Genomic DNA, 13,221 nt, shown 5'->3' on the forward strand with positions numbered 1-13,221 from the left:
AGACACGTACGTGCAAAACTCCATTTCCTTTTGTCCAATCAAAGCATGATGGCTGAGTGACAAGTAGACTTTGCTAATTCAAAGTTTTAATACTTCCTTTATGATGTTTGGATATGTTTAACAAAAGGGGAAATGAGCTTGCAAAACATGGTGTATGTGGACAAGAAAATTCTGCATTGACGACAAGCCAGTGAAATTAAGTCAGTCCAGCTATTGACAACAAGAATATCTACTTATCCAAAATGAAGCATCCCACTGAGCACTTCACGTATTTTACACATTTCCTCTGCGCTTAAGCCATCAAATAGACCAAGAATTTTTCCATTATGGATCGTACAGATTTAGATCATATTTTAAAAGCATGAAAAATGCATAAAAGTCAAGACATTGAAATGACGTCTAGGCAAAGATTACTAAACTTTCAGTTCTCAACCCCAAATCTACAGACAGAAAGACGTCTACACATCTATTAAACTTATTTTAGACGTCAAATTGCTCAGTGGGAAACACTTGTGTGGCCCTTCTTCGTGACCGTTACTTTAACATCCAGCCTCACATTCACTCAGGCCAAAAAAACAGACAGCAAACAACAAAGAGACGTCATTAGTCTCATTTCATCATTATTTGCTTTGCTGATAGCGCACAGTGTATTGGGGGAAGTGACTTTGATAAATACATCTCCTCAGGTTTTCTCTGTAGCAGGTCAACCATGGGATGGCCTGCAGCCAGTCTTATGTAACAGCCTTGATTGCCTCAGCCAGTCACCTGTTTTATAAGAGGACGTGATTGCCATGTCCTCATCCAGAAGACTTTTATCTTGATCTCATGATTAATTCTGAAATTTGGCTCGTCGAATTTGTGATAATGGTACGTCCTATCGGATGATTAATCCTTTTCAAAAAAACAAGAAGAACCCGGTGTCAAGAGTATTGCTGGGTGTTGACTCATCATCATGGATGATAATACAGGACAGTGAGCTTCCGTTTTCAGACTTTTCTCTTAGAGCTAGACTATGTTGATATCGTATGTATGCAAACATCAACCTACAGGAACCAGGGGACCCTTTACTTTCCACATGGCAAGTGATGTGATAAAGCTCCACTGCATTTACTTCCTCAGTCATTTGAGGTTGTCAATTATAAGATGGCTTGTCGGTCACCATTTCTTCGAGGTGTAACGCATGCTTTAAAGTTGGACTTGTATCAAGTCATTGCATTAGCCATTTTCAACTTTCCTTGACTACCTTTTGAGTGTATTACTCTAATTTATGCGTTGTCAGTGTTTCAACTGACAAGTGCAAATACAATTGTCATGTGTGAGTGACCTATTCCTTTCAATTATTTGCTGCCATTTGACCAATGCCCATGCAGTTCAATGCACTGATGATTTGGCGCCACTGGGACTCGCACAGAGCAGATGCAGTCAGAGCTTTTTTTTAAATACGCGCACACAGGACAGGACATACTTCTAAGCAGCTGTAAATGTTCCATCACAAGTTGCATTTCTATCTACCTGTTGTCTTACATTGGTTGAATGCACTCACATGAGGTCCCTTTGAACAACAACAATGCATGTAATGTTCCCAGCTGTAGACGTTGACCTCGGATGATATCTAGTTGGCCCAGATAGGAGGATGCTTGGCATGAAGTAGCAACATGGACTACTTTGTTGTTCTGAAATATTTGGAAGCGTGTCACTTTTCATGTTTCTTTTGTTTCGTGTCAGTTCTTTTCTCTTCTCTGGGGATTTTTCTCTTATCTGAATAAAGGGTGGGAAAGATCAGAGCGGGTCATAACACCATATGGATTGTTAAGCCCACTGAGGCAAATGTGTGACTTGTGATATTGAACTATATAAATACAATTGACTTGACTTCTTGCTGCAGCTATAGTTGTCTCCATATTTGTGGAGCAGCTATAGTTATGGTAGAGATCATAAAACATGACAGCAACTTCCACACGTTTCCTTAAGCCTCACTTCTGGTGGGGCTGCGATTGCAAGTGCAAAGTAGAGTCTGGGACTGTCCTGTGATGATAACAATAAGCCAGTGTTAAAGAATCTTCTAGGACACCATGGAAACGGAAGAGCTTTGATGATTTACTTATCGAAGCGGCCTCTGTACATTGATAGTGAAACTCACTGATATAGCAAATAGTACATGTTGCTTTACTATCGACATTATGTGACATATTATGACAGCCCATTGTTTTATTACATCAGTGATAAAGCTCTAACTCTGCACCACCAGGGCCTTTTAGCTTTTTAAGTCTATTAACTATTTTTGTATATTCACATAACTTCCACATTTAAATACTGAGCAGCTTTTGGCTTTTCCACAATGGTGATTCAAGCCAAATTTAAGGTCAGTCCACAAGACAAATCTAAACTGACCATTTGCACGCTGACCTACAAAAAGTGTCAAATTCATTCAATCTCTGCAAAATGTGAAATTCACAGGTTAAAAAAACAAAACAAATAAAAAAAACAGTTTCATAACGCACTTTGATGACGCCGTATTAACCTTTTTTAACATTGAAGTAGATTGGTAGAAATTTAATTTAAAGACTCAGAAACACATTTGGTAACATGTTTATTTAAAAATATATAGTATATGTGTAATATATCGTTTAGAATATACCACTTAAGTGTGAAGTCTATGAACAAAAATACAACAATATTGTGTAAAACAGCCATAAAAGAGAAAGTGAAACAAGCAGTTCTTTTTTAAATAAAAGCTACAATGAAATGAGTATGGTCCCCTGAAGTTTGATGCATTCCGGCAACAGGATCACACTAGGAGGAACTTCATTTGCGGATTTGAGACCTGATTGGGGTGGGGTTAGCTTGGAAACCAAAATATCTACTATCACACTTTACTCAATAGAACAGTTTTACTGTACATATTCCAAAATACACAATGTGTCTACAAAAAAAAAGGTAAAACGTAAATACAAAAATATAATTTTTTTGGACACAAATGTCTCAATCTGTAACTAAAATTAAACTATCGTCGCTTTGGCTTCAATGTTACAAGAAGTTTAATTGACTTCTCATTCTACCACTTCTGGCCTTGCTTCTTCAAAAGATTTAAAAATAAATCTAAAAGCAGAAATGTAAAAATCTACATTGCACATGAGTGGTAACAGTAAGAGGCAGAGCTTTTCATATTTCATCATCTGACTGCCCTCCCAGTCCGCTGAGAGACCTGAACTGCTCCAGAGTCACCCTCCCAAGATAGGCTTTCCTCTCATACCCTGACTGACCTACTGTCACTAACCTTCCCTTTACCCTGTTCCTTGACCCTTCTGATCCCACAGACTCTGCCTTGTCACTGATAATCTCACTAACACTCGACCTTACAGACGATCCACCATGAGACCCGTTGCTACGAGAACAATGACTGTCGGCATAGCTGTTGTTGAAGCTGTATCCATGGGAGCCGTTGCTTCTGTGAGAGTTGCTGTTGTTGCTCTTGTGGTGGCTTGACTGAGTCTGAAAGGTTTTACTAAAGGAAACCCTATCAAAGGACTTTTGGCTACAGACACTGTGCTCAGAACCTGAGTCATGCTGGGTATCAGGCTTTGAATACTTATCTAGTTCCTCTTCTCCACCTACAACAGAGCCTCCTGCAGGTCCTGGCTGATTGAAGGTCACATCTAGTAGCCTGTCTTCACGCAAAACCTCCCTCATAGAGGACAGAGATCCAGGAGTGGTGTTGTCAGCCGGTCTAACAGGGGGATCAGGCAGGATGGGACCTACCTTAAGACAGAAATTAGACGTTTAATTAGAAAACTGAAGTAACAGAAAAATTATTAAATTAACCTTTATATGGAATGGTATATATACACTCACCGGCCACTTTATTAGGTACACCTGTCCAACTGCTCGTTAACGCAAATTTCTAATCAGCCAATCACATGGCAGCAACTCAATGCATTTAGGCATGAAGACATGGTCAAGACGATCTGCTGCAGTTCAAACCGAGCATCAGAATGGGGAAGAAAGGTGATTTAAGTGACTTTGAACGTGGCATGGTTGTTGGTGCCAGGCGGGCTTGTCTGAGTATTTCAGAAACTGCTGATCTACTGGCTCACCAAAATTGACAATAGAAGATTGGAAAAACGTTGCCTGGTCTGATGAGTCTCGATTTCTGCTGCGACATTCGGATGGTAGGGTCAGAATTTGGCATCAACAACATGAAAGCATGCATCCATCCTGCCTTGTATCAACGGTTCAGGTGGTGGTGTGACGGTGTGGGGGATATTTTCTTGGCACACTTTGGGCCCATTAGTACCAATTGAGCATAGTGTCAACACCACAGCCAACCTGAGTATTGTTGCTGACCATGTCCCTCCCTTTATGACCACAGTGTACCCATCTTCTGATGGCTACTTCCAGCAGGATAACGCGCCATGTCATAAAGCGTGAATCATCTCAGACTGGTTTCTTGAACATGACAATGAGTTCACTGTACTCAAATGGCCTCCACAGTCACCATATCTCAATCCAATAGAGCACCTTTGGGATGGGGTGGAACGGGAGATTCGCATCATGGATGTGCAGCCGACAAATCGGCAGCAACTGCGTGATGCTATCATGTCAATATGGACCAAACTCTCTGAGGAATGTTTCCAGTACCTTGTTGAACCTATGCCACGAAGGATTAAGGCAGTTCTGAAGGCAAAAGGGGGTCCAACCCGGTACTAGCAAGGTGTACCTAATAAAGTGGCCGGTGAGTGTATATATACACACACATACATACACACACACACACTAAATGCAATAATGAAAGTAAAAGTATAACATCATCACATGGCACTTGCAGATGTTTCCCAACCATCGCCCGGCATACCATTACCAAAGATGACGCATCGGCCACTGGCCGTACATCACGACACTCCCCTCTGGCCAGTGATGCTGCATCCAAACATGGTCCTACTGTAGAGGAGAGCTGAGGTCTTCCCAAAGGTTGGAAATCTGACTTGTCAATTCCAGCCATTGAAGCGAGCTGACCGAGACTAAGGAGAAAAAAAAAAGCAATGAAATCAATTAAAGTTAAAGTAAAGGGCACACACATATCATTCATGCAATACTGAAATTAATGCGGAAACAACCTGAGTTACTGAATTGGTCAAAGTTAACAAATGATAGATGTTACCTTTTCCCATAGCAAATGTAAATCAAATGAAAAGGAGATGCCACATCCATTAAGATTAAAAACGGCTGGTGAAAGGATTGAATGTCAACTATATTAACAAACGTCTTTGCTCTCATGGCTTCCAAATACAGTAATATTCCAGTATTATAAACAAATATTATACTAATACACATTTTTCCTGTAACATGTTTTCAATAACGAGTCATAACATGGTAACAATAGAGTATAAAGGGCTGCAGAGTGAATGGCAGGACTGCAAGGATATTAGCTTGATTTTGCTGAGTTGGTAAAAAGATAAAATAGCATGGAACACGAGGAACAAATGAGTTGTGAATGAGAACAGTTGATGCAAAGTAAATAGTACAGGTAACTAAAATGGCAGCAAAGCAAGATATGGTCCATGTTGAATGAAGGCAAGTGATCCAAAAAATGCATTGAAATCAAAAGTAGATAAGGAAATTATGACAAATTAGAATGCCTCGCTGTTGTAGGTTTTGCAGTTTACATCCGTGTCAGTCCGAAATGTCATCACTTCATAATGTTAAGAGATTTTAATAATTAGCACAAGAAGTCTTGAGCTATGGCCAAAACATATGTTTTATGAAGCAATGGTGACCTTTGACCTTAGATTACCAAAATCTAATCAGTTCATCCTTGAGTTTAGCTTAATGCCTTAAACTTGCATTTTCATTGTTGGCCATTAGGGGGTGACTACGCTGGTTGCAAAACAAAGTCTCATTGCATGAAATCTATGTGAAAATGACTTCTCACTTGATTTATTATCTCAGTAAACATTCATTTATGGTCTCAACAAAGTCTCAAGTTAATACTGTAAAGTTCTCTTCAAAACAGCATAATGTAATTTTGTAAATCATGGTCCATTAAGGGTAAAATATACAATAAACATAGTATGTTTTAGGGTGTGTCTACCTTGTGATTAACAGGTTGCTACCATAAAGTTGCCTTGACTTTGCTGCCGTTGTTACCATGCTACCAACGCAATTAGCTACAAAGCTTACTTTAACACTTTGCTGCAAAGTTAAATTATAATTTGAGGGTATAAGCTGACTTTGTTGGCACCGGGAGAAAGAACGAGCCAGATGCAGTAAGATTGCTGCTCGGGGTGCTGCTCTGTGTTTGTCGGATCCACCCTGTCGCTCCTCCTCAGACTAAATACACTTTGTTCGGTGGTTGAATTAATCTGCTGAACGTCAGAATAGAAGTGAGATCACAATGACCTTGACCTTTGACCTCCGAAACCAGTTCATCCTTGGCTTCAAACTTAGCACAGAAGTCCACTGCCCAGGCATGTGCCAAGTTTGAAGAAATTCCCTACTGAGGTATCACGTTCATAAGAACAACCTAGACGGAACATAAAACCTAAAACCGATGCCTTCAGCCATGACTATTACCAGCATGGATGAATACGAATAAAAGATCCAAAGAAAGCTGGTGGTTCTGTCAGAATGAAACTCTCTTTTGGACTTGGCTCAGTATCAGGTTTCCAAATAGAGGAAGCCAACAGGACCAGAATAAACAGACTTTTGTTATTAAAGGGCATCTCAGAGCGAAACCAAAATCTAACACCACGTCTATGGTAAAAAGACAGTTTACAAGAAAAGGAGCCCAACCTTTTGCCATTTACCCTCACTCACATGGGAGGATGTCTTTTTCAACTCTATGAATTGTAGGAATGACAGTTCCTTTGATTTCTCAACTATCAGGACGAATTTTATTAAAGGACTTAAAGTGAAAATATTTAATTCATGGACAGAGAGTTGTGCTAAGAAGGGGGCCTTTTCCCTCCTCTCTGGAAAAGACTTTGCAAAACAAAGTCGTTAAACTGTCTAAAAGTTAGACTCCACAAATCCTTCGACCATTCTCACCCTTTGCTGAACCGGTTTTATGACACCTGAACTTAATAAATGACCAACGGTTCCATCAGAGTAGGATGGAATTCTTTTTGTTTAATCCTTAGTTAGTCAATAAATAACCCTATATTATAACGTTGTTGTCCGTGCAGATCCCTATTTCAAGAGCTCCGATCTAAGGAAATGAGATTGATTTATCAAAATGATATTGATTGGTTGTTAACTAATTAATAGTCATTAGAGTCATCATTAAAGTGAACTCTATCAAGTTCTATAAGACCAACCGACTGTTTCCCAAGCAAATGATTAAAACATATATTAATACATATTATTATATAATAATATCGTCCTTAACTTCTTACAGAATACACAAAAAGTATTATTTACTGTTTCACTTTGACTTCTGATTGTGCATGCAACCCAGTGTGATGGAAATCCAAACTACATTGTGTGCAACTGGGCATGTAAGAGATCACACAGTGGAAAAACACAATGACCAGTGATGTAGAATGAAACCGAAAGTTCTACAATTAAATAAAGGCACGTTCTAGGGTTACACCAGCTAGAACCAGAACAAAATCGGAACATTCTAAGTCTAAGAGAAATATTGCTCCGGACGGTTTTTAAAAAACCCACCCAGCATCCTTGAGGAGATCCAGGAAAGCATGGAACTTGGTAAATGAGCTCTCGATGCTCTCAAGGACGGCTTCATCTTCAAGATCACCAAGAGTAGGTGGTCCTGACGCAGAACCAGTGGCAGCAAGCGCCTCTGACAGGGTGAGGTTGGTGTCACGAAGACGAGCATTCTCCAGTTCATACTGAATAGAAATGAACAGAAAACAGAAAAAAAGGATCCCTTTATATGAATATCATAGTGACCATTTGTATGACAACATTTTTTTCATGGTCTATTTTACAAAAACAACAAGCAAGCTAACAAAAGAACAAAGGATGGCTCCTGCTGCCGCTCTTGTGCTGGTAAAAAAATACAATCTGAATTAGCAAAATGAATAAACAAACAAACAATAATACTGTAATTTGTAAAACACCAATGTAATACTAACAACAAATAAATAGCTACTTAATACTTTTTCTCTGTGTCATTCTACTTTATTAGACATAACCTAATTTATGGACATATATGTTTTGATTTCTTTGTATGTGTGGATTCCTTAGGTTGTAACCGACATCTGGTGACAATTTAATGTCAATAACCCCATCATAAATATATTTACTGAGAAAAATGTTAACAGTCAATACTTATTTTCCCTGCTGTATATACGGTTCGCATAGAACAAAGACCCTGTTATAACAATGTCCACAAACTGCAGGAAAATGCAAACTGGTCACTGCTGCACAGAAAAGTGTTAGAGGAAAGCAGAGGAAAATTAAATAACTGGCATAACTTGGGGGGGGGGGGATCCAAGCTTACAGTGGACAAAGGCAGGGTAAACTTGTGAGAGGTGTTTGTTAGCATTTTTGTGATTATCCTTACCTCCATGAGCCTTGACTCAGCTTTCAATCTGGCTCTGCGCTCCTCTGCCAGCCTCAGACGACACTCTTTTAGCTGCATCTGCAGGGCATGCACGCACACACAGACACACAAATGTAACTTCAAATGTAACTGATTAAGTCTGAAAATCTTACAGAAAATTCCAGGTTGGTAATCAGCCTGATGTGACAAACCTGCATATGTTCAAACTTCCGTCCAGTGATCCTGTCCTGAAGACTAAGAGAAGATGGTGTCTGCTCCACTTCCACCACCGCTTCTTCCTCTTCCTCCTCTTCTTCCTCTGAATCCGACTCCACAGTAACCTTCACAGTAGCTGCACCCTAATGAAAAACATGCATTTCAGCAGATGATGAAAAGTACAGTACAGTTTGACTATCCTTGACAGGGACATTTTTATTTTAGTCATATTTGCAGGAATACACTGGACATACAATAAAGGAAACTCACCTGAAAGCTTTGATCCATCACACAAACTCCAGGAGGCATACCTCTGCAACAAAGGCATCCATCAAAATAACATTAGTCTTTGATTCATTGATAGGATGTCTAATGTATATAAATGGAATACAGTGTCTTTCTTAAGAAAAATAAAGTGGTTTGCCAAGATCTCTGCACCTCTGGCGTTCAGCTCGTGCAGCAGCACGCCAAGGTACATAACCAGAGCTGGGATGTTTCTGAGCAACGCCTGAACTCCGTCCTGCAGGAGATGTTCCTTTATGAGCGGCTGTGTGAGAAAGAAAGACATGTAATGAACTGGAAACTCACCAACAGATAGCTATTAGCCACAGTGGGTTGTTTTCTGGGAGCATTGTCTATTGGGCTGTTTTTGTGGACACACAGACTCCGGTAGTAAGGGAGTGGTACACCATGTGGATCCATGAGGTGCTAAAAAAGCAGGTTCTAAACATCACAGGAAAATTAGAATGAAGGCTGAAGAGTCCAGCTAAAAATCATTTTAGTTACTGTATAAGTCTTTTTTTTTTGCATCCATCAGCAGAGTTGTCTAGAGTAACAACTGAACTGAATAAAGTTCTTACCATGTCTCCAGATAACTTAAAAGCCAAAAAAGGTGAGAAGTCAAAAGAAAGACAACATGAGAATGAGATAATACACTATCTCAAACAGACTCAAAGAGATCCCACACTGAACGTTTTGCACAATTTTGCACAGTCTGGTGATTTGTGGACAAGCATTTCAACTATGCCTAAATAAATACCAAAGTAGCCAAGGCGGAAGTGCCTTAAATTTGCATTCTCTCTACTGGCCATCGGGGGCAACTCCTCTGGTTGCAAAAAGAGGTCTGATTGCATGCAAGTCTATGAAAATGACCCTTCTTCTCACACAATTTTGATCTCAGTAACCATTCTAAACATTAGTTTTTGGTCTCAAATGCATAGTTTCAAGTCTTCTTCAAAACAGCAGGATGCCCATTTTGTGGTCCCATTTAGAATAAAATGGATGATAAAGCATGGATTATAATGTAACTTTGTGAGAAATCAGAAAATATGTATACATATACCTATCCTAAATGCAGTTTTCCCTCTGATTGTACTTGGTAGTGTGCGCCTCTTTGGAGCAGAAGCTCTCTGTGGCTCTGAGGCTGCAGGCTTGATCCAGCCGTACTGCAGTAAAACACAAGGAAGACACAAGCCATGGGCACAAGATTGTAACACATCAAACAAGCATGCAAATACACCGCTCATTCATTTAGCCTTTGAATGATGACATTAGCACCACACACTCACCTCTGAAGACTTTCCATCAGCATTCATCAGTACTTTTTCTAGGATAGTTTTAATTAGGACCTTGTCTGTGAAGGAAAAAAATCACAGGAACAATATTTATCCAGAAATTTTTTATTGCATTTTATTGGTTTGCAGAGATTTTTAAGAACAATTACAGTTTCATGGAGCAATTATGCATTTTTCTAGTATGAAAACACTACTCAAAACTGGGTCAGAATTAGCAGGGAATTAGGGCACATGGCTAAATAAAAATCTAACAGTGCACTAGCAACGCCTAGCGGCTGCAATGATTATTACACCCACAATACAATAGTGCTGTGTGAAACAAAGAACACACCAATAATTAATCATATTGGCCAAGGATCCAAGAAAATGATTCAAATGTGATTAAGGTAGCTTCTTACCAATTAAAGGGTTACTGCGAATATCCAGTACACAAAGAGCAGAATTCGTTTTCAAGGATTCCAGCAAACGACGAGCTCCTTCGTTGGACAGACCACACCTCTGTAGGTCCACAGCTGTTCAACAAATCACAAAACAGAAACAGAAAACCTGAGCAAAATTCCTTAAAAAAAGGAAAACAGCAACGAAAAACTTCTTGGTCACATTTCATTTATTTCAAACCCACACATACTACTAACCTTTAACCCAGAGGTCCTCTGCCAGTTCACGAGCAAGAGCAGCAGCACCCCGGTCCCCAATCAAAGTGTTACAGTTCAGGGTGACACGGCGGAGACCTCCCATTCCCTCAAAATGTGGCTGTCGATACCTCAGAGACTCTGCCCATGCTGTACCGTGCCTCTGCATTCCCTGATGCTGAGAAAAAATAGGGTTGGAGATTACCATTAATGATTAGTAATAATAAACCACAGTAGATAGTCCAAAACACATTCAAAATAGTATGGTAGGTACTTTGATGATGTTGGCCATATGCTCTGCCCCTCTCCAGGTGAGATTGCATCCAGTAAAATCTACCATCCTGATGCTTGTGGAATACTTCACACTTTGGCAAATAACTGAAACATGAAAAGGAAAACATGCTCACATACAGTACAATCCTGTGAAGGCTTTTAGAACAAATAAAGGAATAATGCTGTGAATATACATACTCTCTAAACCCTCATCAGAGATAGGACAGTTAGCCAAAGATAGGTTTTCCAAGGAAACACTTTTTGAAAAACCCTGAAAAAACAACAACAAAAAAACAGTTTTCGTTTTTACCAAAATTGATAAAAAATATAATAGAAATATTCACACAGTTTTGCCCCACGCATGGAATTATCCATCACAGTGTATACAGCAAACAGGGTTATTTCTCAACACTAATGGCTCAGAAGCTGCCCCCAGTATTAGAGTGAAGAGAAAAGTGTTAAGAAATGCTAATTAACTTATGATTTGTGCCAGTCTCTCTAAATAAGTAAACAAACAATTACATTGCAAATAATATTTTCAGGTTATTATTATTATTATTATTATTATTTTTACCTTAGTCAGGGTGACAAGGTCCCTCTCTCTCAGTGGAAGTCCATTAAGCTGCAGAGTCTTGAGGTTGGGAGAGACAGTCAGACACTCTCTCAGGGCCTTGCACAACTTAAATGTCATGTCCTTAGAGCGAATGGCTGGGATCCTCTTCCTGAAGCTAGACTTACAGTACCTTCTATCTGAAATTGGTGGTGATATTGTTGTTATATGAAAAATCAGTAAGTTATTCGATTTTCAATGGAGAAGTTTCACATTTAACGTATCCTGTACTTCTTTCAATAAGCGGGGATACGTTTCTGTATCCCCCTCCCCTCCTCACTCTTACTTGATGTACCAGGTTTATTTACTGTCTTACCTGTGTCTCCAGAAGCCAGACTAGCTTGGTATGTGCTACTTATTGCAATGTGGTGCAGGCGTTTGTTGATGCATATGGAGCTGAGAATGGGTGGCCAGTCTGTGAGTTTGACCCTGTCTCCATGAAAGTCCAGCATCCCTTTGTCAAGGTTCATCTTAACAGCAGGGAGAGGGATTGACTCCTGTCTGGCACAGGCAAAGTCATAGTATGCCATAAAGTCCTGGGCACCCCGCTGCCGAATGTGAGCATTGTCTTGAACCATCTTTGACCTAGAAACAAAATATTTTCATGAAGTAATATTGCAAAGTCAGAATAATTCAAGGTTAATAATGGCAGGACACCTTATCGACTCCCCTGGTACTGAAGGGAAAACTGTATTAAAACTTGATTAGAATCGCCAGTATTCTGCCACGTCAACGTTAAACCGTACAGCCACATGAAAGATAGTTGAAAGATTGAACTAGTCAACCTTTAAACTAAGTTTAAATCGTCTGCTGTAGCTAAGCTAGTGGCGTTAGCAAGCTAAGCTCCTAGCAACCGTTGGTAGTGAAGGAGGGGCAGACTCTAGTGCTGCTAACGAACCGTAAGCAGTCGTGTTTAAGCTGTACTTTCATATATATTTTTAAATAACATTTAATCTAACTAACACCATCCAACACACCTTCCACATGTGACTGGCGGCTCTTCTGTCGTGGCACCGTTTCCTCGGTTGCGCTTGTCACTGTCGGACGACTTGTGTTATTGTTAACGAAGCGCTTGAAAGTGGCGCTGTTGCTTCAGTGAAGCCTCTCTTCCTCACCGTGGTCTATGTGAGTCCATCAAGATCCCTACTGCCACCTACCGGTATTTCCACACACACACACATATTTGCACAATGCATGCGCAGTATTGTAATGTGTACATTCATATATTGTACATTAATTGTACATTTACTTTTGAATTTAATTAAATGCTTTATCATTTAATTAAATTTGTCTCTCATTTGTAATTTCACCCTGTTCTTGAGTTGTTATGACTTGTGGAATTCCACCCAGGATATCATAAAGGTGTTTTCCACACCATTTTCTTTATTAAAATGCAGTCAACACGCACGTTAA

General features: G+C 39.7%; 1 protein-coding gene across 2 annotated transcripts; it reads right to left on the reverse strand.

Moving 5' to 3' along the window:
* Positions 1-2,573: 2,573 nt before the first annotated feature.
* Positions 2,574-12,919, reverse strand: cep78 (centrosomal protein 78). Of its 2 annotated transcripts, none has more exons than XM_084025665.1 (16): positions 12,786-12,919; positions 12,125-12,393; positions 11,773-11,948; positions 11,397-11,469; positions 11,200-11,303; positions 10,929-11,103; positions 10,692-10,805; positions 10,288-10,352; positions 10,062-10,164; positions 9,158-9,266; positions 8,990-9,032; positions 8,716-8,862; positions 8,525-8,602; positions 7,666-7,847; positions 4,859-5,018; positions 2,574-3,759 (listed from the first exon to the last, which is right to left on the reverse strand). In XM_084025665.1, the coding sequence occupies exons 2-16, from the start codon at positions 12,384-12,386 to the stop codon at positions 3,163-3,165; spliced, it is 2,388 nt and encodes a 795-aa protein (XP_083881791.1). In that variant the 5' UTR covers positions 12,387-12,393; positions 12,786-12,919; the 3' UTR covers positions 2,574-3,162. The 2 variants fall into 2 exon arrangements, with proteins under 2 accessions (XP_083881791.1, XP_083881790.1); XM_084025664.1 differs by having other exon boundaries at positions 4,853-5,018.
* Between the last annotated feature and the right edge of the window lie 302 nt (positions 12,920-13,221).

This window comes from Eutrigla gurnardus, assembly GCF_963514095.1.
Source record: "Eutrigla gurnardus genome assembly, chromosome: 13".
NCBI classification, from domain to species: Eukaryota; Metazoa; Chordata; class Actinopteri; order Perciformes; family Triglidae; genus Eutrigla; species Eutrigla gurnardus.